Genomic DNA, 19,657 nt, shown 5'->3' with positions numbered 1-19,657 from the left:
CACACACGCACCATGCTACTATGTTACTACATTGTGCGCTAGAAATGGTAAATGGTAAATGGACTGCATTTCTATAGCGCTTTTCTAGTCTACTGACCACTCAAAGCGCTTTACAGTGTTTTGCCTCACATTCACACACTGATGGCAGAGGCTGCCATGCAAGGCGCCTAGCTGTCCAACAGGAGCGGTGAGGGGTTCAGTATCTTGCTCAAGGACACTTTGACACACTTCTACACACCCTGAGCCACACCGCCGAAATGTTTGAGTGCGAACAAGATATAATTTGACTCGCTTTTTGAATAAATGAATTTTGTATCACTGTAGTCCTCCCTACAATCCGGTGGCAGGGTGAGGGCCTCCTGCTGCTGCTGGGGGCTGTGGGACAGAGCCAGACAGCTGAGAGTCACCCGGAGCTCACGGGAAGCTGCGGAGCCGTGCAGGCAGTGAGTGCCTGCTGTCGGCTGTATCTTTCTCTCTGTGGCCCCTCTCTGTGTTTTACCATTGCAATGTGGGGGCATTTGCAGTGACTGGAGCAGTTTTTACCGCAAGTGTTGCAATATAGGAACCTCTGCTTGTGCTTAAAAATAATGTGGGAGGAGGGTAAAAGAAGGGGAGGGGGGGGCGCCAGTGGTACCACTACTGTTACTACAAATACTACTACTAACAATTATAATAATAAAATCATTATCATCATGGAAAACACTGATGGCAAATTAATATTTAAATTACAAATTACATATAAAAAATATAAAGTGTATAAAAAATGCTTGCTGACCCCAGGCTTTATATACAAAAAATTTATTGAAGTTGTGGCATTAAAAAAAAGTTTTGTACATTTTCAAACAAATCTTTACATCACTTCTAAGCACCACAGCCGCATTTCATGAGGAAGGAGAGACAAACTTAAACCCAATGATGCTGGAAAATGGCAAAGTATTTGTGCATTTATATCTCACGGAGACAGCCTGAATATGCCAGTTCTGTTACGCGACATGTCAAGTGGTCTTTTTGGTGTACCAATAGTGTAGTAAGCATCACTTATACAATCAAGATTGACATCAATGATGATTTCTATGAACTATCTCTGAAACAAACCCACCATTATGCCAAAAAATTCTCAGTGCAGGCACAGAATAAAATGACCCAATAATAAAAGTAAATATATTCATGTATTATGACAAATGAAGCCCTGTGTTTTGTTGTTGTTTGAAAATTACAATATAAATATCACTGCATCAGCTGCGAACATTTATGACCATGATCTGCACAACACATGGAAACAAAAAAATAGCTCTTTAGAAATCATTTACATTACACATTACATTGTGTCAAACATACAAAATGAACATCAGAAGACAAACCTTAAACATTTTTGTCTGTCTTCAAGTATTGTATAGCTTCTTAACTACAGGGTACCATTAAAATTATTTTCTTATATCAGGTGGAAATAGTTTTGGAATGAAAAACTGATAAAAAAAAAAAAAAGCACCAAATTACGACACTAACAGGTAAAGAACTCAATTCATTCTTGTTGTAACAGTATACACTTAGCACATTGTTTTCAAAGCAACAATTACACTATAAAAAAAAGAGACTAAGCTGAGCAAACAAAACACTTGTGCAATAGTAGGCCATGTTAAGACCAAGCAGGGTAACCACAAACCAAAGTGCAAGTGAGCAGAAATTAAGGCATGCAGAGTCTTGTATAGTTTCTGAGTGCTTGACCATTTGCTGCATTCATGACATATTGCTTTCTTCCTCTAGAATCCCTGATAACACACGTCTTCCCATTATTATCCTGTTTGTTGATACTTGATGGTACATTTTATTTGTCTTAAAATATTTCTGTAGCAACTGAATCATTGCTACATCATGGGGTTCGCAAAAACAAGTTTAATTATGAGTCTTGTATATCAATATGATATTTTTATCGTTTGAATATATTCTTGGCCATCCCCATTTGCCAGTTCTTCTGAAAATAGTGGCATTGCTATAGGCATGCTGTAACAGCAAACAATTATTATATAACCACAGTAATGACTGAAGAATTTACTCCTTTATTCCTAACCAGTGATTCACACAAAGTGCAGGAAATTCTGCTACTGAGTGATCTCTATGTAAGTCAGGATGTGTCGTGAGAACTTGTCATTCAGCGGAGGATTTTTATGAGCGATGAACTGCAATTCTCCTCTAGTCATAAACCACACCTATTGAGCAGCACTCCCTCAACATGTCTGGTTAGCTCAATTTTAATACTTCAATGCTTTACATGCATATCAGATGGCAAATATAGCTTTCCAGATACGGATGCCATCACCATGGAATGCAGTTATGGTTTGTGAATATTCGTTGTTGTTCTGATGTTGACAAAGTTCAAGTGATATTAAGTGATCAAGCTTGGCCTTTGTTGTCATGCCACTGTGGACTATGGTGGCACAAGAAGTGTACAATGTCAAACGGAAGGAATTATCTTCCTTTCAAAGCACTGAAACATGGAATGTTGTGGACTTTGCATCTACAAACAATATTAGACAAAGAAAAAGAAAAAAGGCTAACTGAGGGATAACACATTTAAGCCGCATAAATGATGCACTTGCATGCCTAGTAGATGCCTAGTAGTAATAATAATAGGAATTCAGGACAAAAAACAAAACTCAGAGAAAAATTATATGTATGCTACACACATGCTCAAATCATACACCGATCTCTGCTCACTAGCACTGCAACGAAACACTCCACATTATTCTGAAACACCATACAGTATGAAACTCAACAGTGTATCCATGCAGGCACATGAGGCTTTAATCCTTGTCAATATGTTGCAACATGCCCTCTACCAATAAACTGAGATGTACAGTTTTATTGAAGTTCTCATCAAAGTAAATGAGAGATTGCCCCCAGAAGTTTGAACAGCATAAAATATGCCAACATTCACCCTTTTTGACTGAAAGACAGACCTGAACAAAGTATCGTCCCTGTTATTTGGTTTTGCCCAGGCATTTTGCTATTATCTGTTATTGTACAAAGTCCTCATCCAGTGATGTTCTCAGTGGTGATCACTCTTTTCTCCTGCACCAACACTTTAGGGTGGCCAGCGGCTGTGCTCACTGTGGTTGAAGATCCGTTCATACCTGCCATGCTGCCATACTGAGAGCTGCTGGAAGCGCCGCCTTTGGTGTAGAGGACACTTTGGGATCCAGAGAGACCACTAATTTCTGAGAGAAGTCCTGCGCCCTGGACCAGCTGCCCTCCACTGGCTTTTGGCCCCTCGACCACCAGCACACTCTGAGACCCTGAAAGACCTCCTCGCTGCAGAGTGCCTCCCTGCACAAGGCGAGCCTGGCTACCCTGCAGCACCTGTGTGGATCCCACTGGGACTTTGCCCTCCACCACCATCATGGCCTGGGAGCCAGACAGGTTGCCAGTGTGGATCAGGTTGGTGCCAAGCCCCTCCACATGTACTCCCTGCCCCACAGCCCCACCTCTCTCCACAAGCACCATGCTCTGGCCCTGAACTGGTGTGCCGGACATTACTGTCTGCCCCTGTAACACCATGCCTGGGGCGGCCGCCGTCTGGGCGCCGTTAACCACGATCATGCCCTGCAGGTTGGTGGCCGGAGTCTCAGCCAGCAGCATCGTGTTCTGAAGCTGTGGTTGAACGATGTAGTTTACAGGCTGCAGGACGGGGGTGGTGGTGTAGTAGACAGGCTGCTGCTGCAGCAGAACCGTCTGGCCTTGGTTTGTCATCCCTTCCCTCACTTTGATTGCTCCTTCCTTCATTTCCTTCACTGTGGCCACGTTTTCCCTCACCATGTGAGTACGCTCTGAAGACTCCTTCAGCACGGTCCGCTCGGGTGGTGGGAGAGTGACTTTGGGCTGCGGTGGTGGCTGTGGGGGCTGCTGCTGGGCAGACATAACACTTGATACTGAGGTCACAGTGTTGATGGTGGGCATGGGTGGCAGGTTGATCTCTTTCTTCCGCTCAATTTTGATTTCTTTTCCACTGCACACTTCAGCCAGGGTCTTGAACTTTGGTCCCAGGTCATCGAGGAACTGGAGGTCGTTGTCCGTCTCCAGAAGGCTGCAGCAGCCAACTGAGCCGGCACAGGAGCCCTGGCCCTCGTAGTCGTACACCAACAGACTGTCCTTCGTTGCTTGGTTGTCCGCTGCACAGCTTGCCTTCTGCAGAGACAAAACCAAAGGAAACCACACAAATGTTACATCACCAACCTCAAACATGAACAAGGGAAGTGCTTTGTTCATTGAGAGGATAAAGTCTGTTTCTTTTGCTTTCAAATCTCTGTTTAGATGTTCTGTTATTAGCATGATCTGTTGAGTCTGTCCAGCTGTGTCTAGTTTTGTTCCTTCAGACTTGATGTCCTAGTATGATGCTTTAAGTATTGTCCTATTTATAAGAAAAAAATGTGACTTGAGTTTAGGAGAAGAAATGCCTAGGGCTGGAACAAGGAGCCGAATCCTCACCTGAGAGTAGTATTGTTCCAAGAAGTGGCATGGCAGGGCAATGCCGTCATACATTCCTCCTGTCTCTCTGCGCTCAAACTCCGAGTAGAGGCCGCTGCCCTGCCCCCCCTGGCCCATCATCCCTGCCTGGCCCATCATGTCCGCCTGGCTCATCATCCCAGTCTGGCTCATCATTCCCCATGCTCCATCTTTGTAGCCACCTGTGTAACCATCTTGGTAGAATGCGCCATCCATGGAGGCAGAAGACATCTGGAACCCCCCGGCTCCGACTGGAACTGCCATTGTGCCGTTAGCCACGGTGGCCAGTTTGGCAATTTCTCCATCCACCTGTGTTGGCATGTTTAGTAGGGGCACCTCCTGTAATAGACCAGGGGTCAAAATGTTAAAAGCAGAAGGTCAGTGGTGAGTCAGTGCTGGTAATACTGGACGTCCTCAGTTTGTAACATGCAATTTGGTCAACTCAAATGAAAAACCTTCAAAAAAAACAAACACCCTGTTTTTGACTGGGAACTGATCAATTGACCACTGAATCATCAAACCAGTGTCTTCTTGTTGGTCAACTGTATCTGGCCACTTAACGATCACAGTCTTCCTCTAAAGACGTAATTTCGTAGAAGTTATTGTTAGTTGTTTCTAATGGCCCTGTGTGAAGTTAGTTTTGCCTGATTTGCGCTATTATCGTGCCGACTAGTAAGTTTGCTAAAAATCCATTCACTTATTATTTCTGAGCTGACTCAGACTGGCTCAGTTAGCTGTAGACGAAGGCTAAGACAAGACAGTTGGATGTATGAATGTAATATACACTTGGAAACAAATATATCTCAACACGCTATTCAAATGTAATTTAATCACGTGTAGTGTGAGTGAATGGACTGATAGCCACATTAGAACTTTATTTTTTGTTATCTCACAGTTGTTTTGAAGGTATGATTGTTATAAATTTATGTGGGGTTTTTGTGTTGTTTTTCCCCACACATTCAATTGTGTAATGGACCTCCTTGATGGTGTCAGATTGTTCTTTAGAGATTTGAAGAACTTTATTGGTCCGGAAAGCAATTGTACATGCAAGGCCAGCACAAGTTTACAACACCGACTTTGGTAAAGGTAAATGAAATATGTTTATCCTACCGTGTTCTCACCCTGGCCCTCGGTGTGGTAGGCAATGAGATGTGATTTGGTGTCAAAGGGCATCTCAGTAAAGCCGCCTGCCAGCCCACCAGCCCCACCACAATTACAGAAGAGCAGCAGCAGAGGAATGACTGTGGACACAAAAACAAAAAAAACATCAGTATAACTCCTGAGTGTACTGAGTGTACTGGGGGTATGATTTTCGCTAATCAGCCAAAATAACAGAGGAGGTTCTGTAAATGATCTTGATCTTGACCTCAAGTGTGTCTTAATCCCAAAAAGACTGAAACCACTGCTATACATACTGACTACAAGAGTCTGTGGGGTCTGACAGTTAGTCTAATCTGGTGTTTGCTGCCACCTGCTGGCCACGCCAAAAATCACATCTAAAATAACAATAAATAAAATAGAAAATAATCTCAGACAGAAGAGCTATCTTGCAGATAGATCTACATCTGTGGTGGTAGGAAACAGATGTGGATCTATCTGCAAGAGTTCAGCGTGATCTTTATATCTGAAAAGAAATGTGAGCTGTTTATTGCCTGTTTGGGGTCTAAGTGTTGAACAGGACTCAGTTTGCTCAGATCTCGGTCTTGACTTTGTGTTGACCCCCTTTAGCCCCTGTCTAGCCACAAACTGGACTGGTTTTGGAGTTGACTTGGACTCAACATTCACAGTCTGCATCACAGCCCTGTTTTAGTCATGTGATCATGTGGGTCATCAACAGGATGAAGGTCACATCATACTCACGTAGCAACATCAGCAGGCCCAGGAAGATCAGTCCGATGGCTGAAGCTCCTAACTCTGCTCCCGGGAGAGAACCAAGAGCTTCTCGAGAACTGCAGTCCTTCCCATTCGCGCAGGTACAAACTTCCACCTTGATCCTCTGCAGGTCTGGACAGGCGAGTCCCTGCTGGTCCTTCACCTCCACTGCCACCTCGTAGGAACCGGGCCACATGTTTTCCTGGGCCCTCAAGATGGCCGAGGTTTCTGCCAGCAACAACACAGACACATGATTCTCAGCAAGATTCTTATTCTCATATCCTGAACAGTAGAGTTACTCAGGTACTTGCCCTCAGTACAGTCTCACAACACTGGTACTTAATTTAATTTGTCTTTTGCAAGTGAGACTGTAGTTTTTCCAGTACTACATTTATCTGATGGGAAGAGTTACTAGTTGCTTTGGAGAACAAGCTTTTCCATGCAAAACATCAAATCTGATGGACCTTCATAGTGTAAACTATACCATCTAGACCAGGCATATTCAGCTATGTACTATGAAGGGCCATAAATTAAGCCATAAAGGTGGTTTCACCGATCAGCACACTTTTAATGAAAGAGGAGGGCATATTTAATGCAATCAATTGCTGTAGTCCGTCATTGAAACAAAAACTGCCATATGTTTTGCCCTTTTTGGCATACGGTAGAATACCTCTGATAAGAGGCTCATATCACTTGTTCCAAAGTCTAGATGAAAAACAAGACTAAACAAGGTTTACTATTACTTTATTTACTTTATTACTTCCAAAGTCAAAGCTGAACATAAGACGTCTCTATTGTTTGTTTCAAAACTAAAAACATCAGAGAATTTAACACAGACTTTCATAGACTTTGTTCTATTTAAAGTAGAAGTATTCTGCTCACCATTAAGATTCTCCACCTTCCATTTGCCCTTGGTCTCCTCTGGGATGACGGTGAAGGTGAAGGGAGCCCCGTTAGGGAATGCATCTTCATCCACAGCGGTCACGGTGACGGCGTCGGCAGTGGTGCACATCGACTGGACGTGACTGGTCAGTTTGGGGCACTGGTCATTAAAGTCCTCCACCTGGATGGCTATGGTGCCGGTGGCTGTTTTAGAGGGCATGTCTGCACACAGAGATACAGAAGGGAGGCCAGGTCAGGCCGGTCATGACATTTTTTAGGACATTGTCCCACTGGTCAGCTTAGCAGTGAGACACCAACATCATCCGGAAGTCTCTGGTGCTCAGTGCTAACACTTGTACCAGGTTCCAGGCTGTCATACCACATCTTAAATAATGAGCTAAGTCTCTTGTAGGACATCAGTTACATTTATAGATATAAAAAAAAAAAAAAAAAAAAGCACTACTGTACTGTACTATTTTAAATCTGCAGGAACTGCTTTCTTTGCTTTGTTGCGGGCTGTGTACAGCTTAAAATCCCTCCACAGCACGTGAATAAATGGCTGCTCATCTGAAATAGTTCCATAAACTGCGGCAGCATCTACGACCTGACTTGATGATGTTTAACACTGAAAATTCATGAATCAGGTCATATAAATAAAACCATTAAGAACTGTTCAAGGATGCTGCTAATGCTTGTGGCCCACTGTCACTTAAAATAGTGCAGCCTGTGCTACACACAGAGCACAGAGCCTGGTATCACTGTTTTCTTTAAGCTTTGCTGCCCTCTGCTGTTGAAAGTGTGTACTCATCACTGGCATGAGAATAATCTTCTCAGGAATTTGCCACAGTGGTAATTTGATTGTAGATAGCATTTTGTTGAAAATAATGATTGATGTCAAACTAATTATAGGGCAAAATGTAAGTTGTCAAAATTATAAGAGTCAAAATGTAGCAGCTTTAGGCTTATGATCAATGTTAATATGAAGCCCTGGTAATGAAGCTCAAGGGATTCAAATGTAGAGCAAAGTGTTTACCTTCTGATATGCACAGTACTTGTGCAAAATATGTCCCATTGACCAGCTGTGGAGACTCTCTGTCAGGCAGCTTGTTGAGTCTGATCTCAGCTGTCTCTGGGTCGATCGACAGCCAATTGCCTGGATCTGAGCCCTTGACATACCTGCAGCAGAAAGAAAAACTGTGTCAACCTGGTAAACAAACCTGTATTGACTACATTCATCTGTTAAAGGACTGTATACCTTTGTGTATGTGTATGTGTGTGTGTGTGTGTGTGTGTGTGTGTGTGTGTGTGTGTGTGAGTGAGTGATGTTTTGTACAGAAGAGAAAGTGAGCTAGGTGAGCAGACAACTGACAAAATTGACAAAAGCAAAGCATTTTCACCTGTGTGTCTGTGTTTATACATTCACTGACCTGACGTTCTCAGCTGGTTTCCCAGTATCTTCATCTATGGCCGGGTAACGAGCAATGACCTCTTTAATGTTGACAGTGTCACCTCCCTCTGGGATGGGAATGGCTTTGACCTTGGGGTCGAAACGCGGGCCCTCAGGCTGGTTCTTCACGTTGATTTTGATGGGATAGGTTTTGTACTTCCCTGTGGTGGTCGAAGACCCTCCTGCACTAGTACTACCTGCTCCTCCAGGTACCCCAGGTGCTCCAGGTACTCCAGGTACTCCAGGTACTCCGGGTACTCCGGGAGCTCCTCCAGCTCCAGGTGCTCCACCTGCTCCACCTGCTCCAGCTCCTCCAGATCCTCCAGCTCCTCCGGCTCCAGCTCCTCCAGCTCCAGCTCCTCCGGCTCCAGCTCCTCCAGCTCCAGCTCCACCACCTCCTCCACCCATATTTACATTGGTCATTGCACCATATGGTGAACCTTTGTTCTTTACAGCCAGCTGTAGATCAAGATCCTTCACATCCTCATAATTCACAGCCTGGAGAATGTAAACAGAGCGTCAGTAAACAAGTGTAGAAGTTGCTCAGTGCTAGTTTCAAGCTTGCCACCTGGTCTCGCCTGTGAACCTTTAAGAATGAAACCCAAGTTTATCAGGTGTATCTGCAAAATTTCTATTAATTCCCTACATCCAGACCAAACTGATGACAAGGTTCTCTTTCGTTCTCTCTCGTCCACGTTAGTTTTCCTAAATTAAGTAAACTGTGGCTGTGTTCATTTACATGATTCAGAGTGATGCAAAATTTTGCACCCCAGGCACTAAATTGCGGCATGCTTAATGAATCAACCCAAAAATCACTGGTATGGTCCTATTTAAACTAGAACAGGCCTGGCTGTGCTTTGGCAATGGTTAGCGTTGATGTTACAAATGTTTGCCAGACCAAGACAGAGAAATTCTCACAACTGCTCCCTGGTTTCTGTTCCTGCAGTACCTTGTCCAGCATCAGGATGCCCTCGTTGGTCTCCGGGTCTGTCTTGATGCTGAAGTAGCCGGCCTCGTTGCCGCCGATGATGTCGAACACAGCTTCCCAGTTTTCTGTGTGCTCCAAGTCCAAGTCCACCGCTTTGATTCTCATCACCTCCACGCCTTCTGTGTTCTCCTCAATACTGCCCTCATACTGCAGATAAAACACAGGAAAATGATATTTACTGTTTTTTGTCATGGGAATAAAACTCATCAAGTGAGCGCCGGTCATTTGTTGGTGTCAAATCCAAGAACTAAACTGCCTGATAAGAACTGTTCTCTATAGAGCCTCTTCTGCTTGGAAAACGTTCCCCATCAATATCAGACAGACTCAAAGTAGATCTTCCATTAAAAAGTTGCTAAAAGAAAAACTGATGAATGTCTTACAGATATTATTGTGGTTTCTTTGTCTCAGAATTTTTGATTTAATTTTATTTTATTTATTTATTTAGTTATGCATTTTGTTGTTGCATCATCAGAGTTATTTTACTTATTTACTGATATTTACATTTGACATTTTTTTGTTTTTTTGTATTACTGATAGAGTCATTTTAATTATTGCTTATTTTTATTGTTGCTGTTTTTTGAGTTGGACCCAAAGGAAGATTAGCAACCACTTTCTGGAAGCTAATGGAGATCCAAATAAAGAATAAAAAATAATGGATGTCATAAACTGCTATGGAGTTCCTATTCAGTGTTAAACAAAAATCCCAACCGGACAACAAAACTATGCAGCGCAAACACTTTGAACACTCTGAGGAAGGCACAGGCCGATGTGTGAATGTGTTTGAGGGTCTACAGGCTTTGTAACTTTCAAACCCACAAACACACTGAACTTGGTGTTTTTATGCCAAAAGAACATATTTGTGCTCCTTTCTTTTCCCCTTTACTGCCTGCTCTCTGCTGTACATCCAAGATATTGTGGTTCCATTGTCTTAATGTCACGTGGTCTAAAGGTATTTTTAATTGACAGTTTTCCTCAAAATATATAGGTAACAACTTCCGCACCAGATATTCTGTTATTTCTGTGTTACAGCAAGACAAACGTACTGCCTCTTTCTCCAGAGTCGGGAGGTGGTCGTTCACATCTCGGATGTTTATGGTGACAGTGGCCGTTGCAGTGTTTCCCTCTCGTCTGCCGTCCAGGTCCTGACCTAACACTGTCAGAATGTATTTGTCTTGTGTCTGAAATACAAAAAACAAACAAATACAATGACAAAAAAATCAAAGTGTTTGCTGTGAGACAGAAGACACAAACTAGTGACAGGGCATGATGCTTGAAATGCAGACTATGCATGACAGGTTGCAGGATGATTCCACAGTGATTTTTCTGTAGATGGCGCTCTTTCATCACTGCTTATTTATTCTAATAAGCCATATCATAAATTCTCTCACACTGGCCTGAATGTCTGGTGTCCGTACCTCTCTGTCCAGTGTGTCCTTTTTGACATAGATGTTTCCATCCCGACTCATCCAGAACATGTCGTGAGACGGATTCTGGTTCACGATGCTGTAGGCGACCTTGGAGTTGTCATTGCCCTGTTCATCTGCGTCGTACGCCGTGATCTTCATGACAAAAGTATCTGTAAACAGAGCATCAGGTGTCACCGTCATCAACCTTTAGGCAGTCAACACCTGCCCGCTACGAGGGTCGAGTCAGGAGGTGTCGTCCTGTTTTGTTTGTTGTGAAAAGCCCTTTGTGGCTGTGAAGGTGATGAGATTTTGGGCTCTAAATAAATGTGAGCTTGAATTTGAACTCACAGTTTATACTAGTTGGAAAACAGCATCACATGCCACTACTGGTGATGTGGATATCATTTTGTGATAAATACTATGTGCCATTTTGGGTTGACCTTGGGTTGAAGTGGATCATTTTTGCTGGTCAAATCTTATTGAGAATTTGCACTTTTTGGCATTATAAGTTTTTAGATGAGAGCAGCATTCACATATCACTAGAAAAGATGCTATTTAATTCATAATTATTTAACGTTTTTTTTTTTCTTTTTTTTCACAGTAGAGCTAGTAGGGATGAAGTGCAACAAAGCTCCCTGGTCTGATTTGAACCCGGTTTCACAGCTTGTGCCTCAGAAAACTGAGAAACTGAATCTTTTTTTTTCCTTTTTTTTTACGGACAGCTTTAGCGTACTCTCGACTGAACTTCTGCTCGACCAACCTTTAGCGCTGAGTTCATCCACAAATCCTGGATCTATTTTGCCAAACTTTGGAGGGTTGTCGTTCTGATCTTCAACCCTGATCCGTATTTCAATGTCCTTCTCTGCTTTGGAGCCATTAGGGAAAGTAGCAATGCCTGACAGCTGAAACACCACAAGATACAGAATAGAAGTTCTTATCATCACCATCATCATCATCACCTAACCCTCATCCCCATCATTTTTTAATACACAAGCTCACAGCACTAATGAATGGCAATTAATAGCTGCCAAATGTCTTTCTCACTTAAAAACAAGTGGAACATAAATGATTTAAAGAGAGTAGAGGAGAGCAGAAGAGAGGAGGATCAGTGATATGTCATACTCACGTTGTACTGGTGGATACTCTCCCGGTCTAACTTACGAGTCACCGTGACATCGCCAGTTTCAGGGTTAACTATGAACACGTTGTAGGGGGGTTGGTTTGCACCAGCGCCTCCCAGGGAGTATCTCAGACTTCCATCTGTGGGAGCAGAATCTGACCGGATCTACAACGCAGGGAGGAAAAGCTGATGATTTTTGACTTTTCGTATTCTTCACGTGGCACAGAAAACCGACGATTCTTTTGGTTCTGCCCTTTGCGATTTAACTAAAGCAATGAGACTTCTGCTCGGCTCCCTTCAAGAAATGCTTGCAAAGCTCAAACTCAAAATCCTAAAATAAAAACTGAGCAATGTTTTTAACTATTTTTCAACTTGAGCTCTATTGACTTTGACGATACAGTCGGTACCACAGCATGGCAAGTTGAGGACATTCAGTCTGGAAGTTTAACATACAGTGAACTTGGCAAAAGGAGCAGTGACTTACCTTGGCAATGATCTTGTCTTTGGGGTATTCTTTGTTTTCAGTTACTAACATTGGAGGGATGATCCATTCCCTTTTATTTCTTATCAGCTGGGCCAAGGAATTCGCCTCCACCACAGCGACAACAACCTGGAGTCAAAATACAAGACAGATGATTCACTATTACTATGACTGTGATGAATCTGTCTGCATGTAGTCCACATGTGAGGACAAATAAAGCTGCACATCGGCCTTATTGGTGCATGTTTGTCAGGCACCTTGGAAATCATCAAGGGTTTACCTTAACCTTAACCTTTCAAACTTTTGTATGAGCTTTTTTTTTAGTATTTTCCCCACTCACATTAAAATGATGAGTTGTGGTCGTGACACACCAAGCCAATAGTTGGCCGTCAGCGAATGTTTGGCCATTGGAGAGTGTCTGTGGCCCTAGTTGGACCCCTGTCGACCCCTGACCCCTGACTCTGATTGGCTGTTCGGCTTAGCAAATTAGTCCATTACAAGAGAAATGGAATTATTTTTTGCCTCCACATTTTCTTTTCTACCAAACTGTCTGTGGTGAGCGAGAGTCATGTGAAAACAGAAAGCAAACGCTGCTTTGTTTGCAGTTTGCTCCCTGGTCTTTCCCTTTTCGAATGATGTATACAGACTACCACCCCACCACAGTCAGCCTTTGTTGCTGTTTTGGTGTCTCTGAGCCTTTATTCAATATCCCCTTTTTCTCTTTTTAGGTTCCCACTGAGTTTCAAACCTCACATTGGATTTTTATAATTGGTTTCTTTGGTCCTTCGTGTTTGTTCCCAAGAGGAACATGGTTAAATAAGCTAGCACATAAAATAAATATGAAAGGGAAACAAAGTATCGTGGGTGACAAACGAGCTTGCCCGTAAAGATCATCTCACAGAGATTACCGGTTTAGGCAAGGCGGGAGTAGATGTCAACATGATAATTTATTTTGTTGTTGTTGCAAGCTGTGTGTGAAAATCAACATCTCTTTCAAACTTGACTTTCATGTCTTTGTTGTAGGTAATATTTGTTGTCTTGGTGAGCAAACTGACAGTCTCACTCATCTGCCAACAACAACATACTGGCTGTCTAAATTGCCCCATGGCTCCACTCAAGCTGCAGCAGCTTCACATGACAAAGAGTTGCACAATCAAGAGTGAAAACCAGTTGGACACAAAATGCCCTGTTACATTGGACAAACAGCTCCCATTCAGTCATTCAGATCAGCAGATTTACATCTTAATTCTGGGAACTGAATAATGGAGGTTGAGTTTTAGTGATCTTGGCCAACAGACACACTAAAAGCTCACAGGTTTGAAGCTCACAGCACCCAAACTGTAGCAACACACCGAACCCCGAACTGATTGTTAATTATAAGTGGCCCTGGATATGAGTGTCAGCTTTATGCCTAAAAAAAGGACTTAATATCCAAAATGTTTTTTTGAAAAATCATTAGGTTCTCTCAAAATTGAGCACAACCAGATTGAGTCCTCAGCACTTTCTCTTCCATACCTTCCTGCAAGGAAGTCACCTCCTCCTCTCAAGCTGGGCTTTAATATTTCTACTAGCACAAATCAGCACAACCAACAAGAGCATTTTAATAGTTATAGATGGCAGCACCTCATTTAGACAGTGGAGATGCCCCATATTCACAATACATTATATAAGGGTGACTGATATATAGGTAATGTTGAGGAAAAAAATGAACAGCTGGCACCAATGAAGAGGTTCTCTTGCCAAATGAGAGGCAGCAAAAATCATTTGTGAACAATAACATGGATACTGTACTAGGCATGTCTAAGTAACTGCATTAAAAAAAAAAAAAAAAAAAAAAAAAAAAAAAAGGGTGGTGGGGGGGGGGGGGGGTGGGGTGGGGGGGTGAAAGATCTAACTTTAGTGAGATGCGAATAACCAACAAACCTAAGCAATGTGTATAAGGGTTTATACACATTTCATGCAAAGAGACAAGTATGTTGTTAGACCTAAATGACTGGGCTGAACATAATATTTAATACTTAATATTAATATTTGCCGAAATATTAATATTTAATATTTCCAAAATCTGCATTTTTAAAGTTTAAGAAGGTTGCAAATGTTTACATCCAGATTTCTTCTTAACTGCTTGGCGAGGAAGCGCCCGGCCTTTCATTGGATTCAGGTAAGCCTGCCAGCTACCCATTTATCCAGCAGCACATCACAGCCAGTGTGAGAGAAATTCATACAAATCAATAAGAGAAGCGACATAGCCAGACTAGTCAAGTCAAGTAAGAAGAAATGCTACATCCCCATAGGTGTCAAACCCTTTCTTTAACTCCACTGTTCTTAAAAACCTCACCCAGTATTAATGCAGTGTGTCATGTTATGCACAAATTTCGCCCAGTCGACATGAGGAAAACGTTTTCATGTCTTTGTCTTTACAATTAGTGTACAGCGACAAGTTATTGAAGCAGTTTCGGTCTGACAAACGCTCTCATAACATCTGTAATGATAAGCTCCATGCTGCTGATGGCGCCATCTTGTTTCTTTAAGCGATAGATCATGGACCGTGCCATCTTACAATGCTGTGAAACTGTGTCTTTACACGGGATAAGAACATGTAACAACTGCTTTGTACTGTATAATTGTGGGTGTGGGAACAGGAGGCTGAGACAGATCCACCCTACCACTCCTAGGAGATTATCTAAGCCTCGGCATGTTATAATGAAACATGAGTCATAATTTCCAGTCTTTCTAAAAAGGGTGTGGCCTTACCCTCTCCAATCAGTGAAAGCAAATGTGACTCATCTTGACATCAACAGGTACATTGTGGGTACATACCATCTTAATAGACATTTTAAAAGATCTCACGTCAAAATAACAGTGCGCAGTTGTGGAGCCAGGTCGATTTTTTTTTTTTTTTGATCTAAAAGAAATGAAAAGAATGTCCTTTGGTGCAGGAATGTTTCTGATGCGCTAGACTTGAAGTCTCTTGCAGAACCTGTGATGAGTTCTAGACAGGTTGTTTGACTCCTTTAACCATTCCCAGCCAACTGTGTTCTTTGATTACAAAACACAATTCCTCACATTAAATTCTCCACTTTCTACCTCAACATCATGTTCAGTCACTTTCAAGAAGAGCCACTGCAGGCCACACTATCTGTTATTATTAGCTTGTGGTCATTCCTCATTCGTCAGCTGTTGTCAGTGTGGTACACGACAACCCCTGTTAAAGAAACCCAATCTGGACCCTACCAACCAATTATAAAACTGCTTCTCTATCTAAAGGCTTAGAGCGGGTATGGAGAGCTGTTATGAAGACCAAAAGTCTGTTTTAGAAGTTTCAGTCTAGCTTCAGAGACCAGCACACTCTTTAAGGTCTCTAACAGCGTCCTTCACACTGCTGATGGTGCTGACCGTACCATCGTGGTTCAGCGCAGCATCCCATACTGTCGACCACGCCGTCTTACTTCAACACCTGAACCTCTGAGGAGGCAGCACTGATACGGCGCTTGAGTGGTTAAGATCCAACAGACCGCTTTCCATTGTAAGAGAAGCTTCCCCACCCTCAGCTCATCACACATGTGGTGTTCCCTTTGGTTCCATTTTAGGCCCCCTTTTCTTTTCAGTTAACTTCAGCTAATGTGCAAAGTGCCAAGTACCAAAACAGTAAGAAAATCACCTTAACAATTACAGTAAACACAAAACAAAATAAAACAATTAGGAAAAAGCGAACTTGTTGCTTGCGAAGAATATGTTTTGATTTGCGATGTCAAAGCAGTGATGGACTCAGCTCCTCCGATACTCGCAGGCAGGCCATTTTTTAACTCTGGGGCCTTCAGTTTGCCCAGGGACCCCTGCACTCCAACACACCTCCCGTCTTGCCTACATGTCACAAAAGTTTCATCTGCATAATCAGAATAAATCTGAATCTGTTTTGCCTCCTTGTGCTGCCACAGTTTGCCACTCTAAATGGTAAATGGACTGTGTTTCCACCGCACTTTTCTTTCTGGTGTTTTGAAATTAAATTAGTTCTACAATAGATGTTGACACTGAGTGCTTGTTCATCTGGTAAATAAATTGCTGGAATTATTTACAACATAGGAGAGTAAAAACACTTCTTCAGAAATTAATTCATCCTCAAAAGCTTAAAACAATTAATCTCTTTCAATTTTTTTTTTCATAATAACCTGATAGTGGAAAAACAAGATATATATGTTGCTTTACAAGATTTGTTTTCCGCAGCTAGCTTTCCGGACACTGTATCCGCCCCAAATCAGTCACTCCATAACTTCCTTGTTGTTACATAAACGGCTATGAGTCTGGGTGATCTGTTGGATCTAGATCTATATTTTGAAAGGCATGTCTTCCAGTTGAGAACATTTCTAAAATAATGTCATTTTCAGACCTTAAGAGGGGAATTCATGCTTTTATTTCAAAACATGTAGACTTCTGCAGTTTTCAGGGCTCTCTCTCTGATCCACAGCTGGAGCAAAACTGGAAACCAGTCCAAACCACAGCGATCACACCAGTCACATCCCAGCCTTACTGCTTTTGCTTTTTCATAACATTTACAACTAGATTTTTAAATGTTTCTGATCATATTAACTACTAAGTAATATCTCAGACCTTTCAGTTTGCTTTGTGTCGACTCAAACCTCACATTATCAGGAAATAATCTGAGGTCTGAAAAGTTCTCCTTTTTTATTAATTCTTTTTTATTGAGTGTGTGAGGGTCAAAATGCATGACATTTATATTCCAACAAATTATATACTCATATTTTATAAATATAATTTCATACGTTGCCCCTTTAGAGGTACTTGTCCCGTACAGTTACCATTATCATTACAAGTGAGCCCATCAGTCTTCAATCTTCCCACAGGATTCCTTAAATTTAAATAAAAAAATGGTTTTGTGGCTTCATTTCTCTGCAGAGCTTCATAAACTGGGCTCCAAATTTTGTTGATTTTTTTTCTCTTTGTTGATTTCCTCTGACATTATCTTTTCAATACTCAAATAATATTGCATTAAAACTGAAAAGTTTCATTTGGAGCACCTGCTCTGTGGAGTCTGAAGTCAGATGTTACCTCATCATCCTGCTTCAAAAATACTTCTAAAGATGCTCTCTGTTTTGATGTTTTTATTATAATTATTCTTCTTTGTGTTGTCATTTTTCCTCTGTCAGCAGTATTTTTTTTTTTACTGTAAATATTTTTTTTTTTTTTCAAAAAGTGCCATAGAGATATAGGAGGATGGTGCAGTTTTAATTCTGTCCTTTGTTGTATATGTCAGTGTGTTATGACTGATACACACATTGCACATTTTCCTGCTACACTCTTTTCTATTCTTTATGTGTCGGCAGATGGGGGGCGTCATATTTCTTGGTATCAAACCTTTGTTTCCTGGTGTATCAGCGCTCTGCGGCCTCCGCCAAAAGGCCAGAAACGCTGTTTCATTTGTGTCTGATGCAAATCAAACTGTCAGGACTTCCTGCAGGCAGGTCATCGACACCGGTTGCGCTGCAAGCTCCCCTACCTTAGGGACGTTTAGAATAATTTCTAAATCTAGTTATTTCCCTGTAAGCAGATTTGTTTGTTTATCTATTTTGACTCACATGATTCTGTCACTACATGAGAACTTAGTCATGGCAAACCAAAGGCCACCCTCCACCTTGTTGCCATGGCAACCGGGTATTTATTACAATCAACACCTTGAATGGCATGTAGGCTACTCCTGAACTTAACTGGTGTTTTAATTTGCAGAACATCGGCGCTGTTTTGAGCTGATGGAAGTTAAAGCTTTCCTGATGATCAAACTGTTTATTATTTATTCATATTAATGTTGATGTTGATATTTGTGATGTGTTTTCACAGAAGACATCAAAGGCCTATTTCCATTCACCATTACAACATACTGTACATCTATGGTGATAATAGGCTAATACTAGAACTAGTAGGCTACTTTTAAAATTAATATAGGCCTATGAGCCTACATGCAGTTGATTTTTTATTTAATTGATTGTGATGGCTAATGATGAGGATCCGACAGCGGTAATCGTTGCCTTTCAAATTCATTTGAGTGAGAATAACTTCACTGACGGATTAGACGCTTGGAGCCCAAAATGTAATCCCACAAATTAAGAGGAATATGATCCTTAACAGCAGAGCTCAAACCTCCATGGAAGCAAAAGATGAAGCGAGGATTACGGAGTTATCCTCTCACACCTCATTCTGACCACAGGAAAAAAAAAAAAAAAAAAAAAAAAAAAAACTTCCAATAACCAACGAAAAGAGCAACTCACCACCAACAGCGACAGCAGCAACACGGGCGAAGAAACCCGATTCATGACCGGAGAAGTTTTCCCGAAATCCGATAAAAAATTAAACGAAACGAAACTAATTAGAGTCCGAGTGAAGCCGGTAAGAGATCCTGATCCAATCTGCGCAGGAGAGAGCAGAGGAGACGAATATGTAAGAGGACACACACACACACACCCTCACTGCAGGGCGGGGAGGGGAGAGAGAGAGAGAGAGAGAGAGAGAGAGAGAGAGAGAGAGAGAGAGAGAGAGAGAGAGAGAGAGAGAGAGAGAGAGAGATGACGATTCAATTCACTTAAGAAGTTTTCACGAAAAGGTTAAAAATAGAACAAACTCGAAGTGGTTTGGTCTCAGTCTGGGTCAACCAGACCGAAACAGATAACATGAACAGATTTATAGATTTACGTTAGCTAATCAGATAAGTTCCTCTGTTTTTATCACGGGCCAATACACATTTTTAGTCAAATGATATTTCTCAAACATGATTACATTTCATTTAGCCTATGGATTTATTTAGCAGATACGGCACAATGTGAATTTCCATCTGTTGGCCCCTGTGGTGTGTATGTATACAACGTAAATACACATAAAATATATAAGAAAGACACCAATACACGCACCTGTCGGCCAGGTGAGGGAAGTGTTTTCACACCTTAATGACACC

The 19,657-nt window shown here is 41.9% G+C and overlaps 1 protein-coding gene across 2 annotated transcripts; it reads right to left on the bottom strand.

Annotated features, from left to right (window-relative positions):
* Positions 1-815: 815 nt before the first annotated feature.
* On the bottom strand, positions 816-19,100 carry LOC115358231 (desmoglein-2-like). 2 transcript variants are annotated; one of them, XM_030050112.1, is made up of 15 exons: positions 18,978-19,100; positions 12,700-12,825; positions 12,222-12,380; positions 11,856-11,997; positions 11,105-11,265; positions 10,733-10,867; positions 9,651-9,836; positions 9,094-9,199; positions 8,682-9,030; positions 8,288-8,430; positions 7,255-7,476; positions 6,361-6,600; positions 5,611-5,741; positions 4,483-4,839; positions 816-4,182 (listed from the first exon to the last, which is right to left on the bottom strand). In XM_030050112.1, the coding sequence occupies exons 1-15, from the start codon at positions 19,020-19,022 to the stop codon at positions 3,031-3,033; spliced, it is 3,654 nt and encodes a 1,217-aa protein (XP_029905972.1). In that variant the 5' UTR covers positions 19,023-19,100; the 3' UTR covers positions 816-3,030. The 2 variants fall into 2 exon arrangements, with proteins under 2 accessions (XP_029905972.1, XP_029905971.1); XM_030050111.1 differs by having other exon boundaries at positions 8,682-9,199.
* Positions 19,101-19,657: the final 557 nt, after the last annotated feature.

The sequence above is a fragment of the Myripristis murdjan genome, chromosome 4 (genome assembly GCF_902150065.1).
Source record: "Myripristis murdjan chromosome 4, fMyrMur1.1, whole genome shotgun sequence".
NCBI lineage: Eukaryota > Metazoa > Chordata > Actinopteri > Holocentriformes > Holocentridae > Myripristis > Myripristis murdjan.
This window is presented reverse-complemented; position numbering and strand designations above follow the sequence as displayed.

Coding starts and splice junctions, on each gene's coding strand:
- LOC115358231 (XM_030050111.1), bottom strand. CDS start 19,022: ATGAATCGGGTTTCTTCGCCCGTGTTGCTGCTGTCGCTGTTGGTG. Junction 12,381..12,699: donor AAGACAAGATCATTGCCAAG/GTAAGTCACTGC, acceptor CCTGCGTTGTAG/ATCCGGTCAGATTCTGCTCC. Junction 9,837..10,732: donor CGACTCTGGAGAAAGAGGCA/GTACGTTTGTCT, acceptor TTTTATCTGCAG/TATGAGGGCAGTATTGAGGA.